Source organism: Musa acuminata, chromosome BXJ3-4 (assembly GCF_036884655.1).
Source record: "Musa acuminata AAA Group cultivar baxijiao chromosome BXJ3-4, Cavendish_Baxijiao_AAA, whole genome shotgun sequence".
Taxonomy (NCBI): Eukaryota; Viridiplantae; Streptophyta; class Magnoliopsida; order Zingiberales; family Musaceae; genus Musa; species Musa acuminata.
Genome location: NC_088352.1, coordinates 41396326 through 41417729, shown reverse-complemented (window position 1 = coordinate 41417729; position 21404 = coordinate 41396326). Strand labels below are relative to the sequence as shown.

Below are 21404 nucleotides of genomic sequence, written 5' to 3'. Positions count from 1 at the left end.
GGTTTGGGTTGGGTGGTGGTACCATCAAGCCCAGGCGATGGTATCGCTTGAGAGCTAGAAAGCATTTTCAAGAATCTCGACGGTAGTACCATCCAAGCAGACAGTGATACCGCTAGAGCCCAAGTTCCCAAGCTCTATCGGATGGTATCGCCAAAGCCTATGTTCCTAGGCTCTATACAATGATAGTACCGTCGGTACCCCAAAAACCTAAGTATTTAAAATTTTGACTCTATTTTTTTAATCATTTGAGGTTTATAATTATCTTCCTCATGCTTGCTTGGTAGAAACATGAAACTTATAATTTGAAGTATATAAACTCTCTTGAAAAGTTTTGAGTCTCAACTTCCTTCAGTTTAGAGGCCATTCATCATTCACTAGCTTTTTCTCATCTGCCTTCTCCTTTCCTACAACTAGATAATATACTACTTGGCCTTTTGCAACAACTCCTCGACTAGATAGTCTATAAATTTTTGACAACCGACCAAAACAATGTGAAGGGTGGAGATTGTTGATGAAGGCCTAGTAGTAGATAAGGACGCGCGGTTACAATATCATCCCAAATGCCTTTAGTGATTCACTTCGTCAAGGGTTTCATTTTCCTCCATGAAGAGGTCATAGTCCTCTTTTGCAACTTACACAGTTGAGCTCCAACTTCTTGGTATGATGGTTTAAATAATTGATTTATAAGTTCGAAAGAAGGTGTATGTATTACTCTCGGGCTAGTAGTATATGGCAACGTTATCAAGAAAGCTCAACACATTGACAAGTGAGTGCTTCTATTATTTTGTACACTTCGAAGGTCATGACTTGCTCAGTCGCGGTTAAGCTCTCGTTGAAAGTCTAAATGGAATTTGTAGGAATGAGAGCCACACAGAGAATTTAGACATTGTCTTTCCTTTGTTTGATTTATCACCTCATATCTTGAAAGCATTGATCCATCTCAAAAAATTGATCTCTTATAGTGAGGTAATTCTATTGCAGAGTTGTACTTCCAACCCTCGTGGGGGGAAGCTTGTTTTCTTCTATGAGGAAACGTTAGGGGAAGATATTTCTTGAGTGATTTCTAACAAGACTAACTGGGAATCAACAACAGAGATAGGGACAACCTCGGGAGGGGCATGATTGGGGAGTTGTTTCTTGCCACACAAGCTATGCGAGTCAAAAAGATACAATAGTTTTCACCATTTCTTGCCGACCTGCTGAGTTAAGTTAGTAAAGACTTCCAAACGCAAGACAACTATTAAAGGGTTAATTGAACGAGGATGAAATCCCAAATCATTAAAAAGACGTGTTGCAACTACAGTTGTATTGAATATTTCATAGACCAGAAGCAAGAGTTCCCATTGGCAATCTTGAAACTAGGGTCCTGTGGATAATCCCAAGAAATTTTGGCTCGATTTCCCATCAACGAACTTGTCATAAATCTAGTGTAGAACAATTAGGTTAAATATACATTTGAGGCATTTCCAACAAAAAAAACCCCTTTGATGCTAAAGAAAAAGTGATGAAGCATAATAATTTTAAATTATTGAGTGAGCTAACTCAAAGAGTTCAGTAGGGTGTTTGTGAGATCGTCATGCAAAAAAAATCTTTGACCATGTTTAATTACAAAGTGAGTTGGTTGAATCGTCTTTTTTATACAACGATTAAATAAATAAAATATCTTACGAGGTGCTTGGTAGGGTGCCGCACGTCTCACTAGGTTGTAAATGTGCCAAAAACACCCTAATAAACATGTAAAAGAACCATCTCCAATAACTTTACGTATATACAAAAAAATCTTTACATATTACATAAATCTATTTGACCAATTAGATAGTATCAATTTATGTGTAGCTCAGAGCACGACATAAATGTGCCAAAAACACCCGAATTACCATGTAAAAGAACCATCTCCAATAACTTCACATATACACAACAAATCTTTACAGATTACATAAATCTATTTTACCAATTAGATACTATCGATTTATAGGTAGCTCAGAGCACGACAGGACATGATGACTTGTACCAGTAGGATTTATCCAATCTGCTTTCCCTCTTGGAAAGTCCAGTCTAGAAAAAGAGCACGAAATACTGTAAATTTACTAATCCATAATACTGAAAAAATGTTCCTACAATATCAGGGACAAACAGTTCAACACCAATTGGGAATAAAGTCATACCATACCAAAATATAACCAAGTACAAAATATTTAAAAACCTCATGTTTATTTTGACAATAAAAATATGGTTCAGTCTTCATATAGGATGAAATTAGCCATTGAGCATTGTATACCACTTCACATGCAGTAATGATTTCCCAGTTGCAAGCTGGTTCCAATTCGACCATTAATCTCGAAATTAAGTTCTAACTACAAGTTTACTCAAGTGCCACACACTTAGACTAGTATCTGCCTGCATTTGAAACTAGCAGATATGGTGCGGCTGCAGAGGCTCGTTCATAGCTCTCATAAAATGCTATAATCTTGTAATGTTGAATTAGAAGCAGATATCAAGATACCTATGCCACCATCCGTGGTGCCTTGATGGAGTAGAAAATCTCACAAATCCATTTCTCTACAAAGGCTGCTTGCATCAGGGATGCTACCACCATTGCAACTCAAAATGCCATCACCAATGAAATCCTTCAACAAGTTTACAGGATCTTTTGCTCCACCATGCTTAAGGAATTTTTCTCTAAGGGCAGTTCCAGTGTCGGGGGACAAAGGGTCCTCATGGCATGTATCCCACCATATTGTTGCCGCAAAACACCTTGCATATAGGTAGCTATAATAACCTATGGCCACAGATTCAAACTATAGTTTACTGCATGAAAAATCTAGACAGCAGTTGCACTTGTATATAAACATTAAATAATGCAACATGCTTACCAGCACCATAATTTATAAGGTGGCTAAAACGGGTGTGCCAATGAGTTCCCTCAACATGGTTCCAGCTGGTGTGCTGTAGTTTCAAGTCAGCAACCATCGATACAGTATCCATTGAATCATTGTTTTGTGCCCCAAAGAGTTTTAGATCAATTAATGAATAAAATATCTAGATAGAAAGATGATGCAGAAAATTAGTACTCATCTAGAAACCAGAATGACAAAAACCATACACAAGGTACATAAGAACTTAGTATTTGTTTTTAAAAAAGCTTTTGGTTGCTTTTTTTTTTTCCAAACCTGGTAGCAAGCATACTAGAAACACAAAAAGAAAAAAAAAAGTTAAACAAGTGAATACCTGACGCTGCAGCTCCGTTGCAGAAAATCTTTTCCGTGAATCATTCATTGCCTTCACCAACTTTTCTGGTATTGCATCACCAGTTGTTTCATGTCTAGCAAATGTCTTTAAAACACGGTAATCCCAAGCATAGTACCTGAAATATCAGTTGGTTTAACCAACAAAAGAAAGCAGACAACTATACCTCTTTATCCTTAAAAATAGAAGGTACACCAAGTCCATCATGATAACACCATCAACCATTGAAACAGCCCTGGTGGAGGTTGTTTACGAGGGGAATAGGCCAAGTGGGTGGGCAATCGTCTAGCAATACAAGATTCATTGCCAGTTATTCCACCGATTCAGTATTAATTTCTAACATCATTAACACCAACTTTTTAGGATCTTTATAATATATATTTTATATTTATAATTTGTTATATTTTTATGACATCTTCCCATCCCGGCATGTGAAGAAAGTAGGATGCCAGAAAGTACTACTTTCCTAGAGTTCTGAACTATCACCAAAGTGACGAGATAGATTTGAGAGATGAAGACTTGCTTTGAAACAAAATCCAGGTGCCCAAAATACGACTTCTTAGCACATAAGACTATTTCCAAACCAAGACACCATCAAGAGTATTCAATAGAAATCAGAGCCTAAATTGTTTATCTCAATCATCGTTAGGCCCTACAACACTTAAGTGGGCTCATTAGTGGATCCTCAGACCAAGCAGCACCTCCTAATGACACTTTTAATAATATCCACAAACCTTATCATCACTCCTTCCAATTATGTTTCTGATTTGATAGTAAACAGACACCATTCAAGGTGGATGCTAGCATGACCTTTTCTAATTGGATGGAACTGAATCATATCTAGATCAAGCTTGGAGACTAGACCAAACATGACTCAAGATCCAATTCGAGCCACACCAACTCTTTAAGAGGACTGACCTCCTTTCATAGAGATACCCAAGTCTTATTTGGATTGAAAATTTAGACGCATTTTCATCATTGTTCTTGAGGCAATCTTGGAAGAATTTTAGACTCCAATTTAGAGTTTAATTAGCTTCTAAAAACATTAATATGACTATAGTATAGGTAAGGCTAGCTATTTTTCCTAATTAGACAAGTATCTTAAAAGGTTTTAGTGTCCTATTTAAGAGGGATTTGTGAAGGATAAGAGATAAATTTTCCTTGTATGTAAGCTCTAATTTATTCCCAAATAGCTTAGAAATAAGAGTGACTAAGGGTGACATTCTCTAAATAAATATATTGTAAACCCAAGAGGCATCATAATTTGAGTTGTTAATATATTTTCTCTATAATTCTTAACTATCTCTATTCTCTTTTTTCCATCCCCTTTATTCTCTCTTGTTGCTATCCTATTGGGAAAAAAAGAAGATAAGTCCTATCAAGCATCAAATGAATAGATCAAGGACCTTGAAAACAATGTTCTAACTTATGTTACTCAGAACTTTAAGAATACTTCCTTAGATGTGAACCTAAACAGCTAACTACATAAAACCAATAAATATTCAGGCAAAGAAAAAGAGAAAATACTGAATTGGCATAGAACCAATAAATATTCAAGCAAAGAAAAAGAGAAAATACTGAATTGAAACCAATTAATTTAAACTAAGGATTTTGAGATGATGATTGTTTCGAGACAGTGACTAATAAATTTACAACACATTATTTATAACTCATATCTTAACTATTGTAGTTTATCACAGCATATTAGAAAAAGCAAAATTAATTAAATCTTCTCATATTTATTGAGTATACAAGTAGAATCCTGTGTCTTTGAAGAATTGAAAAAAGCTGAGACAATGCACAGATCAGTCACTCTGTAGTAACATATTCAAGTCTACTTGGATTTGTTGCCTGAAATTGAATATTGATGACTATAATTTATATGTGCAAATTACTATTTCAGAATCAGTCCTTTAAATGTGAAAAATTGCAGAAAACATAAATGACAACAGAACTAACTTGTACTTACTCAAAAAGGTTTGAAGGTATTTCAGCTATATCAAGAACTACTCTGGTACCTGAGAAATGCTGATAATCCTAGGAAGACAGCAAGATAGATTAATGCATATGAAGAAACTACATAAATGGTAAGCATAAACTGAACCAATATATAATACCGTTCTCGAAAGAAGAGAATGAAGAGCATGACCAAACTCATGAAAAAGTGTCTCAACATCAAAATGGTTGAGCCTTGAAGTTGATGATAGAGGTGAACCAACGAAATTGCAAACTAAAGCAACAACCTGTAACAATAATATTTGAAAGTTAAAGATTCCAGGATAGCTGACTAACAGACAATATATTAGTTAATAAATTCTTGAAACATCAACAATTGATCAGTATGAAGTTTTTAAATAATTCCACAATGAGCTTACTGGTGCCTTCTTCCTGTACCAAAATCTGAGCCTAACAAAGACATTTTAAAAAAAATCAAGTGTGATGGGAAAGTCCAAAAAGCATTCAATTTGTATTTAGCATACTAATAGATATCATTCTTAGACATATGTTGGCCCAGTGCAAATTATTACTAGCACTAAATTAGGTCTTTTTTCTCATGAACGATGGTCAAATGTCAATATATAGAGCACCTACCTTGTGGATGATTTAAGTATAATATCCAGACATAGTGAAATCAATGAGAACAGAAAAGAATAAGACCACTGAATGATTAAAGGATATAACCAGAGAGAATTTCAGTGAAGCAAGTCATCTGACATTACTAAGCAAACATACATTATCCAGTACAATGAAAAAATCAGTTAGACTGGAGAAAGGAAGTTCAATGCATAAAATTCGTCAAGATAATAGCATTAGAGAAAGAGATCTAACACTAGGATTTCTTACAATAAAAGCTGTAAGACTATAGCCAAATGTGAAACTAATATAAGTTTGTCCAAGATGCAAAAAAACATTCAGGTCATACAGGAAGCTGGTATTCTGTCTCAGAAGCCCGGCGCCCTCCTCTAACTGCAAAATGAGCACAACCTGGATATTTGCCTTTTCTCGAATAAAGATCAAGATACAGGAAGCCCAAATCACCCTGTGTACAATATAAAAATGCTTTAGTTCTTCATATGGAAGCAATATATGAAACACATGCAAAATAAACATAACTATTTCATGAGTAAAAAACTAAAAAGGAGACAATAGCCAGGTTGTTCGAATAGTGATGTATGTGAAAGTGAAATTAGGCATTTAACTTTTTACCATGTAATATATCAGACAATAGCAATAGTGCCACTAAAAGCAAGCATAGTGAAGAGCTGATACATAAAGCTTCATTTTTTAGTGTTTTTCAGACTTATTGAAACTTAAACAATAGAAAAGAAATAGCATAACACGTGCAAAATGAGAAACAAGGTAACAAATAACAAGATGTGGAGATAAATTTTAATGACCAAAACACAATGATGAAAAGGGACATTTTTCATATAATCTATGGCTTGTAGAATTTAAACATAATTATTCTGAATATTAAACATTCCACGTCTTCTTATTTTGCTCATGGCAGTGCATTTAGATTGAATAAGGCCCTTCTTTATACAGACCTCTGAGATCTTAATTTGGCATTTTGATTCAATTTAAGAAATTTTGTTAAACCTCCATAGGAACCTGTTGAACAGAATGATTGTGTAACAAATTAAATATACATGAGTGAACACCTTTGTTCTGGTTGTAATGATTTAGGTTTCCTATTATCGAAGATCAAGGGACTCATTATGTATTACTTCTGTTTACGTAACCACAGGCAGTAATTATTCAGGGTTACAATAATATGTACATGTTCCTCTTTCTTTATCTAGATAAATTCTCATCAGCCAACTGATACACAACACAAATATGTAATGTTGCATAGCCATAGAGCTGGTGTGGGCTGCACAACTTTCATTATGACCATAAATGTAGACATAGGACCTGAGCATGCTCCCGGGGTTCATCCACTGTCGGAGTACTATCACATTCACAAGGACAGCATGAGGTACAGATATCAATTTGGCATATCCTAGTTCAAGCAAGATGGTGGAAGTGATAACAGTAGTAGCAGCACTAATGGTGCTGGTCCATCCCAATTCAGCAAGTCCTACAGTCTGAGGCAGACCAATGGCAATGGTGCAGAATTCGGTGTTCATAAGATAGAAAGGAGTGTGCTAATGTGAGATATTCAGTCCCATATGAACTGGATAGGGGCATTAGCGGCTTCTTTAGCTCTTTGAACAGGAGAGGTCAAAACTTGATTTTGTTGATATTAATCTCAAGACAATCCTATCTAGACCAAGATTATTATAGGCACAAGAAGAAAAGGGATATAAGCAAGTAACCGCAAAGTGGTTTAATTTTAATGCATCCCTCCTAACACAGCTTCGACACTTACTACAAAACTACCTTTTAGAAGCATGGCCGTGAGATATATCTTTCTATGCCATGTGAGATTCTGAGGAGCTATCATTAAGGAAATTTGCATATAAACAAAGTCCTCAAGAAAATAACAAAATCTCTACAAAGTTACCTTTGCCTATGACAGCTGATCTGGTCCCAATAAAATGAGCATCATCAATTTCATGGTACATTGTAACAGAAGGATCATCTACCACATGTTCAGTAATGCATCAAATTAAATACTAGATGCAAGGTAATATAAAAGGGTTAATAGATATTACAGTTTATGAGATTGAAGAGGGATATATAGTCCATGTCATGATTGATAATTATGTCAACATATCTGAATAGGATTTACCCGAGCTCCATTCTTCGTTAAGAAGCATACTAGAACATTCATGCAGTGATAGGATAGTTCAATGACATGCTTAAATATTACTCTTTACCATATTCTATAAAACTCGCCTCAAATGACAATGCTACCAACAACAATAGCTCCAATAACAAGATGAAACATAGTTGAAACCAAGGTTCGTAATTTCGTACCAGATCTCCAGGTTCTCTCTTTTCTTCTCCCCCTTCTTCAGCTAATACTGCCCGGTAGCGAGCGGTGACGATCGAAATCAATTGTTATCGATCGATTTCGGGCGGTAACAAGGCGGAAACAACCCCAATTGACGGTACCGCCCGGTACAGGCGATATCATTCGAAATTAAAATCCTTGGTTGAAACATCAAATTTAAGAGAGATTGAGACTTGCCTTTGTATTATGTTTTAAGCATTAAAGGATGTGTTCTAAGTCGACACGAAAGCTGACAAATTATGCTGCTGTCAAATTATCAAGCAATAATCTTGGACATAGAAAAGAAAGGATATGAAAAAGGAAGAGAAAGGACTGTAGGAAAAGATGATAAGGATGGTGGTCATACAAATCATCAGAATGAGAGTAGACAAAGAGAATTGAATGGAAAAGATATCAGTCAAAAGGAAGTGGAAAATTTTGAAGTTGGAGAGGGAAGGTTTGAGGACAGCAAAAAGCCTAACCATGGCTAGGGTTCAAAGTATAGAGGTAGTTTCACATTTGGGAAGGATGTGTACTCCTTATCATCTAAATCGGGTGAAACATAGAGTTAGACAATTTGCAACACAATTTATTGATTGGCTTAGAACCTCATCTAAGCACAACAATAACATAGCATAGCATAGAATACAAAAAAATTGGGTTGGTTATATGGATTTTTTTCCACCATTTAGCTCTAATGAACTTAACATCACTAATCAAACAAAAATCAGTGAATAACCTTAATAGAAGTCATAAGACTTATGAGAAGACTCTGATCAGTCACCAAGGCTCACTCTTGTCTTTATTCATTTTGCAACACTCTTGTTACATTGTAAAATAAGTAGGATTCTTTTTTCCATATCCTCGGCCTTAAAAGAAGTATCAATTAATTTCTGCATGCACATTATTCAATACAAAATGCAAGTCTTGTGTCACTTTGAAAAGGATAATAAATGGACCAATATGCTATAGTGAGGCCCTTTGCTAATGGTATAAAAGTGCTTGAAAAGAATGGACAGAAGTTCCTCAGAAAGTCAACCTTTTAATGAGTTTGCCAATAGGTTCTTGACTCTCTACAGCTTCAAGTATCAAACACAGTTTGCACATCAGAGTGGGTCTTAATGCAAGCCATGATACTTAATACAGACTTGGAATGATAATCATGCCACATCACCATATTAACTGTAGCTCAAACAAGATCCTATCACAAAAAATTTAGTTTAGGTCTAAAACATTGATTTGAAACATCAGATTGAGTAGAATATGTAATAATTGAAGAAATGAGAGAATAAAAATGCAGCACATATACTATGTGGGTTTTAGAGATGCCATGTCGTTTGTTTTTCACAAAAAGTTATGCAACCAAGCATAGATAGAGCAACAGTCATGATCTAATGCAAGTATACCTCCTGACGATGATGAAGAGATAGCTTCACTACGTCTGGATGCCAAGATTCACCAGAAGACATGGGAACTTGATAAAATGTTGCCCCAAACAATGCCTGAACTAGTACTTTTAAACCCTCAAGGCACCCAGATAAGGAGAAGTACGATGAAAGGACCTGCTCCAGATAAAGCAACAGCAGAACACTATTGAAAAAAATACAAATGTGCAGAATTTTATTGTTCAAAGCCTCAAAAAGGCAAAGCATCCATGAAAAAAGTCACATAAATGTGACAGTATCTAACTTATAGTGAAAGTAAAATCATGGTTCGAAATTGGACATTGTCAGTAAGGCATTCTGCAGTTCCAAAAGACTAGAAACATATTCGTTAAATGGCTAATGCTTTGTAAAATGAAAGGCATATGATGCGACAAGCTACTGCAAAAAGTAACATGTAAATGTTATCATTATAAATTAGCAAAAGCTAGTACTCAATGGAACTTAACATACTGATGATTCTAAGCCATATGCAGAAGATTTCATCATTCCCGTAAAAAATGTCTCATCCCATGGCTCTAAATCAGCACCTCTTTGATTTAGATATTGCCTCTTGAACTCTCGGATAATATTGAACTCCTAAACAACAAAAGATCAAGTATACATCAAATAAACATGTAACATTAAACAAAATCACAGAAAGAGAGTCTGCAACTATATGTAGGAAACAAAAGGATGATAAGTATCATTTTAATACCTCATCAGCTTTACATCTAACACTTTTGCTCAAGTTAAGCAAGAAAGACATGGCAACATCAGGTGATGCAGCCATGTTTGGACGAATTGCAAACTCAGCATAAGACTTGCATCCCATTATCTACATGAACCATTTCAAATTTAAAAGAAAGAACATAAAGGATTAGAGATAAAAGAGAAAATTAGTAAATGAGTTTAATTAAAGAAAAAAATGATGATTTCAATCAAAACGTTTTTAATCTTACAAACATTTCTGGAACATCTTTGTCCTTTTGATAATAATGACTAGCTAATTATTCATTTATTAGCAATAACTATAAGCTACCATTATTAGATGGTAGCTAAAAACATGCAAGATGTAATGAAGACTAAATAAGTTGCTTTCTTGAATTTCAATATATTAGCAGGGATAAGAGGTATTGTTCATCTAGGAACTCAAGATACTAATTTCTTTATTGGTCTATGTTTCACTCTCTACCTCCTTTGATAAAGACTATAGGATGTTCCTGAGAAATACAAGTCAATTGCTCAACCATATTTTGGCCGTCATATATAGACTTGAAGAACATGCCATTATTTGCAGCTTTTTCATGAACTAAAGGTAAAAGTGTATTCCATATTATAATTCATAATTCTTTTGGGAAAAACAAGTAGCAACATTGAACTAATGGTCTTATTGCAAAGGGGAAAGATAAGAAGCATGGACACGAACTCGGTGACATGCCGTTTTTAGAAAAATTAGGACATAGATACAGCAAGGACATGTGTATCTTTTTAATATATATAATTATATATAATATTTGATTAACACGAGTTTTATACTATTAATACTTCAATTTTATAAATTCAACAATATGAATAAGTAAATATCATCATACAGGTTGAAACAATTAAAATCATCAAATGTAAGTATCCAAAATAATAATCATATAGTAATGTAACCCGCCAACTTTTAGGATTCATAAAGTAATGATCGTGTAAAGAATCATAATCATCAAAGTATCCAACTCTACTAGAGAAGTTAGCATATTCATCAGTGACACATATTCTCTTCTTTGGTTGAATAATATCCTCTTAGACATTTTAGTCTTTCTCGAGAGACCTTTAGATCTCTTTATGGGATCCTCTTATGGTCATTCATCACTATAATATTTATAATAAAAAAATAAATAATATCATCAATATACTTAATTGTGTAATAAATATAACTAAAAATCAAAATTAATATATACATGAGATTCAAAGAATGAGTCAAGCAATAAAGTGAAGTATTGTTCTTCGTCCAACAATTAATAAGAATTTGATAAATAACGTAAAAAGATGAAGAATCGTCTAAATTCTTTCCTTAATGTCTACAATTTTTTTTCCTTCACTTTCTCAATCATATTGTCCTACATGTCATATACTAAATGAACACATGGTTTATTCGTGTCACAAAACCTAAGCATATCATAAATAAGTCCAATGAAAACAAGTATACAATCAATATTGTGTTACCAAATATCATCAAGCACCTTTTACTATACAAATCTTGTACATAACATGACCACTGGTCGCTAATAACCCTTATTACTAATAACCCACCTTTAATAAGTTTAAACATTTTAAACATAACAATTATTGAGGTAAACCTTTACCAACTACAAAGAGTAACTTCCATGGCACAAACTCACTAAATATGACCAATCTCATAGAACGACTCATAACAAACTCAATAATCCATGTTAACTGATTTTGTTCAATATTCTTTGCTACACAAATATGTTGGATAAAGAATATGAATAACACATGGAGTCCAAAAAATATTTAAAAATTATGATTCAATAATCTGTGTTATAATGACCAACCTCATTGATAACTTCTTTTATCAAATTTAAAAGAAAATATTTATTCTTTGTTTCTCCTTTGCAATCTACTACCTTCAGAAACATAGTTCTACCATCAATCACAACCATATTTAACATATGAGACAATATTGATTATATTCTTGATTTCACTAGACCTATTTATGATAGACTTTGATTTTGTGACACAAAGTATATGACATGGGAACGGTATGATTGAAAAAGTGAAAGAAAAAATATATAGAGATGAAGGAAAAAAATTAATGAATCTTCATTATTCTATGATGTAATTTATCAAATTCCAATTGATGAACCAAAGCTGAAAAAAATTAGCTTTACCGATAATGTTGATGAATCATCAGATGGAGATGATAATGGCGTAAAGAATAAGTCTAGTGATTTTTAAATATTATTTGATGTACTCAACCTTTATTTTGGATACTTATATTTAGATGAACATGTATGACAATATTTATATGTTCACATTATTAAGTTTTGTAAAATTTAAGTATAAATAAAATAAAACTCATGTTAATCAAATATTATATGTTAAATATGCACATGTCCTCACTGTGTTGATGTCCTAATTTTTTAAAAACTGGCGTGTCTGTGTGTGTTTGTGTCCCATGTCTGTGCTTTTAAGTGGGTAATATTTAAAAATCAAATTGATATAAATGGTTACTGGTTACAAAGAATTAGAAGCTTCATAATGAAAGTACCTGTGCAAGTTCATGACGACCACCTATAAGCTTATCAAGAACAATAAGATTTGCACGTGGAGTAGAATTTCCCTTTATGTATGCTTGCTTCCTGACCTGCAAAGATTCAAAAAATGTGTTTCTTGTCTGGCTTAACAAGTGATTTTCTAAAATGGATTTTTTAATACTAGCCTAATATAAAATTTTTCTTGGGTGGCAACCACAAAAAAAACCAAATATTACAAAGAATATTAGTGTCTAAAAAACATTTGAGATATTTTTCACAAAATCGAGAAAGAAAAACTTTAACCAAAGAAGTCCTTGAACTAAATAAATTTACACAAAGAGGTAAGAAGTCACAATATCATAAAGTATGCAAGTTTATCTATAGCATAACAAAAATGTGAATGCTGCTAGAGGACCTATAAAGTATACTTATCTGCAAAGCCCAACCATTTTTTTCCCTTCTCTTCCCTTTTCCTTAAATCTCCTTTTTCCCTTTGTCTCCATCATCTTATGACAAGAAGTAGTGGCAAAGTTGTCAATAAGGCTTTAGGCATCAGTGTCCTTTGGCATGAGGGTAATAGGCAATCATGAGCAAGAAGTAAAAAAGTTGGCTACAGTCATATGAAAAGAGCAAGGGTTTGGCCGAAGGCTGTTTGGGCCCTCAAACACAAGGGACTTCAGCACACAAGTTCCATAGCAACAGCTTCAGAACACAACATACCACTGCAGCAGGTCAGGGTTTTTGTTTTGTTATTTTCACCCTCATCTTTTCAGTCCTTCCCCTTCTACATATTTCTGCCTATTGTTTTTCATTACTGACCTCTGCCCCATATTCATAATAGTCATTCAATCCCCTTCTATCCACACCTATTGTAACGGTTTTGGGAAACCATATAAACATAAGATTCTATGATCTTGTCAAAAAAGAGGAAACCATATTACTCAGTAGGTTTTTGGGGAAAGATGACAATATAAAAAGTTAAAAACTACAATCCAATTGCTTCAAGTCAAGATGGGAATATACCTCAGCATCTGATACCCATTTCAAAATTGAGGATAAAGTACTTGAATCTGTAGGGATCTTATAACCCTTTTCTCTTCTTGTATCTCCTACTTTAGAAATTTCATTTGATGCAGTAGAGATTGGCCGATATATGGCATCAAAATGATATTGCATGTTCTTTGGTATGCGTGAAGCTGGAAATATATCCACAAAACCTGGATCAAACATAATATTCTCATTGAACCTGATAAGAGCATAAAAAATAAGCTAGTACCCGGTGACAAGCAGTACATTTGCTAATTTATACATAAAAAAACAAAATGGAAAACAGAAATGCCTAAATATAACTTTCCCATGAGCATCACTTACATGCTAGGTACCATCAACACAACAAAGAATATGAGAACTTATGAACAGTTGAAACATGATAATACAATTAAACTAATGACACCATGTAAGATCCTTGGTTTTCAAGATAAGTTTCATCTAAACAACTTACACAAAAAAAAAGAAAAGGCGTCATGGAGTAAAAGTCATCAGCCCAAAATTCTTTTCTAGGAAATTAATTAATTCCATGTGAGGCTGCAGTATTAAAATCAAAACAATCAATTTTCTTTTGTTAAGCATTTGGTCTGTGTGTTTCAACTATACAAACTGTATTTGGTTGCAGAGCACATCAAATAGAAACATGATTCCGGACAGGCCTGTCACTTGCCAATAAAAAAAACAAATTACTGTTGACCCTTTCATGCATAACTTACAGCCATCTTTTCTTCCAATTCTTTCCAATAACTACATAGAACTTGTTCTATGGCCAGCTCTCATTGCTTAAATGGCAAGTCAACTAACAAGATAAGTGTTTTGGAGGGCTAAGTTATGCCAGATCAATACTGCAATAACAAAATAATGGGGCTGACATATCTTATCCCTTTAACCCCTCCCCCTCCCAGAGTCTTTGCACTCTCACCTTCCAATTTTCCACTCCCCTCTCAGTCCCCCTTCTTTTTGCTGCCCCAACATTAGCAAAGAAGTAGAAATCATAGTGAAAGAGGGGTCAATAACTGATGGCAGCATCCATTAGTGGCATTTAAAGCAAAATATTCCTTTAAATGCCACTAATACTCCTTCCGTTATTTCTCCTACTCCCGCACCCCCCAAGCCCCAACCAAAAAAAAAAAAAAAAAAAAACAGAAATCAAAATTCAAAATATTATTTCTGTTATTTCTTCTCCAACAAGAGGAATGACAACATGCAGCAACAGACAATGGTTGGCCACAACCGCAGCCTGCGTACTCCACTCATTAACAGAGTCAATCAGAATTAATTGATTGATTTGAGCATTTACACCAAGTCTAGCACCTAAGTTTTGGCCACTAAAAACATGTTTTTCCATTCATCAAGTTACAATGAGACTCAAGGATTGTTGCTTCAGCTATTGGGCCCATACCAGTACATGACCACACTGGGTGGTGGACGAAGAAGAATAAAAAGGAAGAAGAGGAGGAGCATTGGCGTGACAGGCGCACGAGCAGTGGCACACCACGTGTGGCAAGAAGTGACCGCGTGGGCAGCAACAGAAGACCATCTAACGACTCATTACAAGGCATCACATCGCGAGCTGAACCCCAGTTAAAAGAAACAAAAATATTATATTTACATATAGAGACAGGACCATGTGGTTAGGGCTGGTCCATGTATCAGTTGGCAGTCAATTGGTAAACGAACCGGTCAGTTTAGCATACCATGGTGCAACTTTTACTTTAAGAAAAAAAAAAAATTCAAGCCTCAAAATTTACAAAAAAAAAGAAATTTTAACTTCTTTAGTTTTAAGCAAAGTTTTAAATATCAAGGTTTGCAAGGGCAATATTTTTTGGTCCAACATTTTGTTGATATATGTAATCAACATAAACCGAGCAGTAAACGTGGGATGAAGATAAAGCGAGTAGTACGCATGGAATCAAGATAAATCGAGCAGTACATGTGGAATCAACATAAACTGAACAGTATGCACAGAATCAACATAAACTGAGCAGCACACACAGAATCAACATCAACCGAGCGGTACACGCAGAATCAACATCAATCGAGCAGTATGTGTGGAATCAACATAAACTGAGCAGTACACAAGGAATCAACATAAACCGAGCAGTACACAAGGAATCAACATAAACCGAGCAGTACGTGTGGGATCAACATAAACCCAGCAGTACGCATGGAATCAACATAAACCGAGCAGTACGTGCAGAATCAACATAAACCGAGCAGCACATGCGGAATCAACATAAACTGAGCAGTATGTGTGGAATCAACATAAACCAAGCAGTACGCACAGAATCAACATAAACCGAGCAGTCCGCAAAATCAAGGTAAACCAAGCAGTACGTGCTAAATCACGATAAACCTAGCAGTACGCTTATAAGACTATACATACAGACATATAACACTTGGTATACCAGTATGGACCAATACTGTACTAATCCAAGCCTTATCTGGTACAGGACCAGAGTTATGAACCTTGCTAAATACCCCCAGTACCAGATTGCATTAACTGGTCAGATGGTGATCTGGCATAGGACCAGTCCTTTTTGGGCCATCTAGCTGGTTCAGGCTTCTTTTATTTAGGACTATATCCCACCTCTGTCTCAATCTATCTCACCCCTCATTATATCCCACCAACCGATTTGGAACCATAGCTTTCATTATAGTTCATTTTACAATGACAATTGATATGGCATATTTTGGCATCGCCCGCGTGGATCTAAGCAAGCAGACACAACGATGTAGACGTGGAACCTCAAGTACGATGTGGCGCACAACACACATGTGGCGGGCAGCCACTTGCCGCCCCCTCCGTATGAACGACATCATCATAGTATAGCCACCCCGGAAAGCTCGGGGCGGCGCCGATCAGTGCAGGTTAGTCAGTGCTCGTACAGAAGCTTAAGTCAACCGCCCGAGGAGCTGGCCGCAATAAATTGATCCCGTACGACTAACTCATCCTCGCAGGTATAAAAGCTAACCCTCCCTAATCAAGAAGGGGGGACATTTCGAACTCTCAACTCTCTCATACATACTATTAACTTTAGCTTCGGAGGGGTCGAGTCGAGAAATCCGCCTCCTGACCTCGACCTGTGTGCAGGAACCCAGCGACAAAAAAGCAGGCCACTCACCAAGAGAGAAGACCGTGCTCGGAGGACGAGGCTCGAACCCGACCCGACATGACGCTCGCCCTCACTACCCGAGCACCCACGTGGGCAACCTTGTACGTCGGGGACTGAACCGAGTCGTGCTAACACCTCGGCCACGGCGTAAAGGTTCACCAACATTTTGGCACTAGAAGGAGGGCCCGAGGCCTGCACCTCGGCCGAGCAAACTTGCTCCCAAGCCGTGTACCTTGGCTATGAGCCCTTAGCTCCCCTACGAGTGGGAGCACTGATAAGGTCATTTAGTCCCAATTGGTTGAAGAGTATGGGAACCAAGGGCTCATAAGTCCGCCAGGTCTTCCTTACCCTCAGAGGCGCCTTTTGGAGCTCACATGCTCCGAAAGGACAAAACCGTGCGGGTACGCCCATCGCCCAAAGTGGACAAGTCCTCGCGAGCCTACGAGCCGCACCAATGGCCGGTCGACCAAATGGTCCCTTATCAACGATCATTTGAGATATCTTTGCATATAAAGGTCCTAGATGCAGGGATATCTGTATGATTATTAGGCAACAAGATCAATTTCATTTTACCAAGATATCTAATTTGAATTTTGATAGCTAGTCCTCACTCATTTGGGTTCGCTTAAGGAACATCTGCTTCCTTTTTGCACTTTGTGGCTTGTCAATTACCTACTTCAAGATGGATACTCGATTCTTTGCATATTGAGCATCTTGTTTTAGTTGTACAGGAGAGATTGATACATAAGACACATGAAGTCCAAAAACCAACTATAGAAGCTTCAAAAAACATACTTTGTATCAATAGGAAATTGATTGAAGTTCAAGAGTATAAGTTAGTAGTGGATGATACGTACTTATTGCCTAGTCTAGCGATCTCGACATTCAATTGATTAACTCTCTGTAGTTTATCTGCGACAAATGAAACACATGACTGTAGATTATAAAAAAATAACGATAAAGAAAAAAGCACCAGCATAAAGTTAATTACCATCAGAAAGATGAATGCCACCATTTTCAAAGTCAACACGCAAAGCATGTGCTGCTCTTTGAGCTTCTTCTGTATGCAAGACACGCTCACTCTCAGCTTTCACTATTGCAGTGTACAAACTACCATTTGTGTTTAGGAACTACAAGTAAAAGGCGAAGATTAACATAGAACAAAAAGATGAGTGCTACTTGAAAAAAAATAAGTCGTTACAAGAAATCTTTGACATAAAATAATAATATATTTGAACATATGCCTAGATCAATGGCTTTTAGGGTTTCTGGATTATATTATGATAAGTTCCTTCATGGCTTTTAATGCAAAAGAAATTACTTCTGCAAACTTCTGGTTGTCAGTTGACACATTTTCAGAATGGCTTCAGAGACAACTTAAAAAGTTATATCCAGGAAAAGGTCAGGACATCCTAGATAACAGAAAACCACAGAGGTACGAAAGCATTGACAATCAAGTCAATACATGTAAAGACAAGCAGGCCAAAGATGCACTCAACCATGGTCATGTCATGCATGGCAATCATCATAACATCTCCATAACAAGTCAAATCTGTTGAAAAAAAGAAACTGGTGAATGCAACAGAATCCTTGACAACTCCAGCACCTTCTCAGCCACATTCTTGTATTAAAGTCTCTCTCAGAGGCTCTAACAGACTCCATATCGAAAAAGATAAGTCTCAGCAGTCAGATGAAAATTTCAGCTTGCAGTAAATGAAGCAAAGTTTTGGGATTAAAGCTATATGTCTTATTTGCGACAAAACAGCAGCTACTAGTTGTTGGAAACTTCCCCAACAGGTCAATAAGTTTATGTGGAGTTTCCAGTTCAATCTGAGCCCTTGTACTCCCTATTGCATCAAATTTGGTCACATGTCATCAACTGATGATAAGCAAGGGTATCAAAAACAAACTGTTGTGCAGCACATTCCTAACATATTTGAAATTAAGAATACTGATCTCATAGACGTTGATCAAATCCTAATTGCTAAAGATGTATGAATGAAGAAGTCCAACATAGCAAAATTATTTTCTGACATCAAAAACCATTCTCTCATGAAAAGATGAAAAGAAGACATAAAAGCTCAATGTAGACATCATCTAGCATGATCCCAGTCCAACACCTTGAGGACAAGGTGAACTTAATGGGTGAAACATTGTAAGAGAGTTGGATTAAACCTAATCATAACCCTACTAAGCCTAAACTAGGTTGGTCAAGAGCTGGACCCAACTGACAAATTCAGGGCCATGTTTGGGTCTCGTGGATTTATGTGTGTCTTTGTGGAATCTTGTTCATGGCTAATACCAGCCAAGCAGGGTCATCGACATGACAGACTCTAATGTTCGACTGAGCAAGGCCTCAGCCTTGCTAGTCACTGAGCATTCAAAAACCATCCAAGCATCACCAACATCACTAGAATCATCTCATTTCTTGGTATGTGTTGCCAATACTTATGATACCTCATAGAGTTTAGCATGCCAAGCATCATCCAAAGGAGAATCCCAAGGTCCAAATCATTACCCTCTGTGGCCAGATCACCAAATTTCAGTGTCCCAAGATCTTAAATACACCAAAAAACAGCATCTTCACCATTTGAACAGCATTTCAAGCTACCATGAGCTTTTTTGGAGCAAACAAATTTAGTCCATATGTTGTGAATAAAACAAAGTGAAACCAAAAAAAATTTTAGCATAAAAGCTAGCATGGGCCAAAAGAACCACTACTCCTGTTGGCTAAGTTGTCTAAAAATAACAATGCTAATAGGTTGCAGCTCAAATCATAATTTAAGTCTTGACCAACCAGAGTAGCAGGCATCCAGAGCCCATTAATGGTGGCATAGTGGGAAGTGCAACCCAAATTCGTAACCTGTGCCTTCAGTTGGGTCCAAGTCATGGTACATAGCATTTCTGTTTAATCATTAACAAGTTTGTTGCTCGGTAGGGCCAAGAATGATACAATGTCCTTTTATGGAAATAAATCATATCCTTTTAGGATAACCATGATTTAAGAGTATGATTTTGGCCCATTGGGAGCTAAAAAATGTAGTGATATAGCATTAAACTCTTCCATAATAAATAGATGAATAAAGAACATATGTATTATGACAATTGCTTTTGTAGGTTGCTTAAAAAGTATAAACCACATTACCCTTAACAGTGATTTAAACCAAGCAAGGGGATCATCAACAGGATAAAACTCACATGAAGATATTCATTTATCCTCATTGATGCCTTGTTTGCTTCCTCCACGTATTCCCTAAAGATGCATAATTGCAAGAATATTAAGTCAATATTAACACATAAGAAAGAAACTGTCTTGAGGAACAAACAAATAAGATCAAAACCATACGTAACGTAAGAATCAGCCCTAACTACTCGATCACCTGTCAGGATGAGTATTCCTGCACAGCTCCGCAGAATCAATAACCGAACATACCTACAAACAAGCATCGAGGGAACTCTTTAACAATTCTCACTACCACCAGAAACAAAAAGGACAATAAATTATACGGAACCATACAGTATCAGAGATCTCGTCCATGGCCCGGATGATCTCCATCGACGGCGGTAGCCGAGAGATATACGTAACGAGCTCCCCAGATCTAAAGATGACATAAATAGACGGTTTAGAGACAGACTGGGAACGAAATGTCTCCGTCTTAAGCATTTGGCTTCGACTTACTTCTGGATGGCCTCGTCGACAAACCTACGGAAGCCTTTGGGTGTCTTGAGGACATCGAAGCCATAAAGCCCCGTCTCCGCGCCAACCGTTTCAGCGGCGGCCATCGAGGAGGCGTAAAAGCTGTTGCTAGCGGAGAAAGCGCGAGAAGGATAGACGAAGAGACAGGCAGCCCATCGGCGGGGCTTTAGCGCCGAAAACATCTCCGACGGCGTTTTCCCCCTTTGCGCTTCCCGTCGCCTTGCTCGAAACTGCGATCGGTTCTTTACGCCGACTGATGAAGGCTTCAAAATCGCCCTACTATTAAAAAAGTATTACTTATCCCATTAAAAAAAAAGTGATATATGATAAAAAAAATATTTATTCACAATTTATATATAATTCCATTGTTATTTGTCAGTTTCTTTAGGATAAATTGTAATAAAGCATATACCAAATCCATCTGTATCAAAAATAAAAATATATGTACGTATTATTTACCCTTATATTTGATAATATGTTTTCCTATAAATGACGAATATAATCATTTTGAATATTATTATGTTTCTTCAAAAAGGTGGAAATAAATTTGTTCCAAATGACCGTAAGTAACTGCGATGTTTCTTTAAATAATTCAAATTGCGCTTTTCATGTTCCTTTTTTATTTTGGATAAATCTACACACATTTACATTGTTATTTAATATTTTTTAATA

At 36.1% G+C, this 21404-nt stretch overlaps 1 protein-coding gene across 2 annotated transcripts; it reads right to left on the bottom strand.

The window, feature by feature from the left end:
- Nucleotides 1-2177: 2177 nt before the first annotated feature.
- LOC135636592 (mitochondrial intermediate peptidase, mitochondrial-like) lies at nucleotides 2178-21001 on the bottom strand. 2 transcript variants are annotated; one of them, XM_065148407.1, is made up of 17 exons: nucleotides 20715-21001; nucleotides 20553-20634; nucleotides 20416-20468; nucleotides 20234-20288; nucleotides 18027-18165; nucleotides 17893-17947; nucleotides 13896-14118; nucleotides 12887-12982; nucleotides 10325-10444; nucleotides 10081-10206; nucleotides 9592-9747; nucleotides 6170-6286; nucleotides 5364-5489; nucleotides 5216-5283; nucleotides 3229-3364; nucleotides 2874-3039; nucleotides 2178-2779 (listed from the first exon to the last, which is right to left on the bottom strand). In XM_065148407.1, exons 1-17 carry the CDS (start codon nucleotides 20912-20914, stop codon nucleotides 2544-2546), a joined length of 2154 nt encoding a protein of 717 aa, XP_065004479.1. In that variant the 5' UTR covers nucleotides 20915-21001; the 3' UTR covers nucleotides 2178-2543. The 2 variants fall into 2 exon arrangements, with proteins under 2 accessions (XP_065004479.1, XP_065004480.1); XM_065148408.1 differs by lacking the exon at nucleotides 17893-17947 and having other exon boundaries at nucleotides 13896-14089.
- Nucleotides 21002-21404: the final 403 nt, after the last annotated feature.

Bases quoted from the DNA above. Each gene is read 5' to 3' on its own strand.
- LOC135636592 (XM_065148407.1), bottom strand. From the start codon at position 20,914: ATGTTTTCGGCGCTAAAGCCCCGCCGATGGGCTGCCTGTCTCTTCGTC. The intron at 20,635-20,714 runs GTAAGTCGAAGC...TGTCATCTTTAG, and splicing joins GTCGACGAGGCCATCCAGAA to ATCTGGGGAGCTCGTTACGT. The intron at 12,983-13,895 runs GTATATTCCCAT...GAATCTTTGCAG, and splicing joins AATGGGTATCAGATGCTGAG to GTCAGGAAGCAAGCATACAT.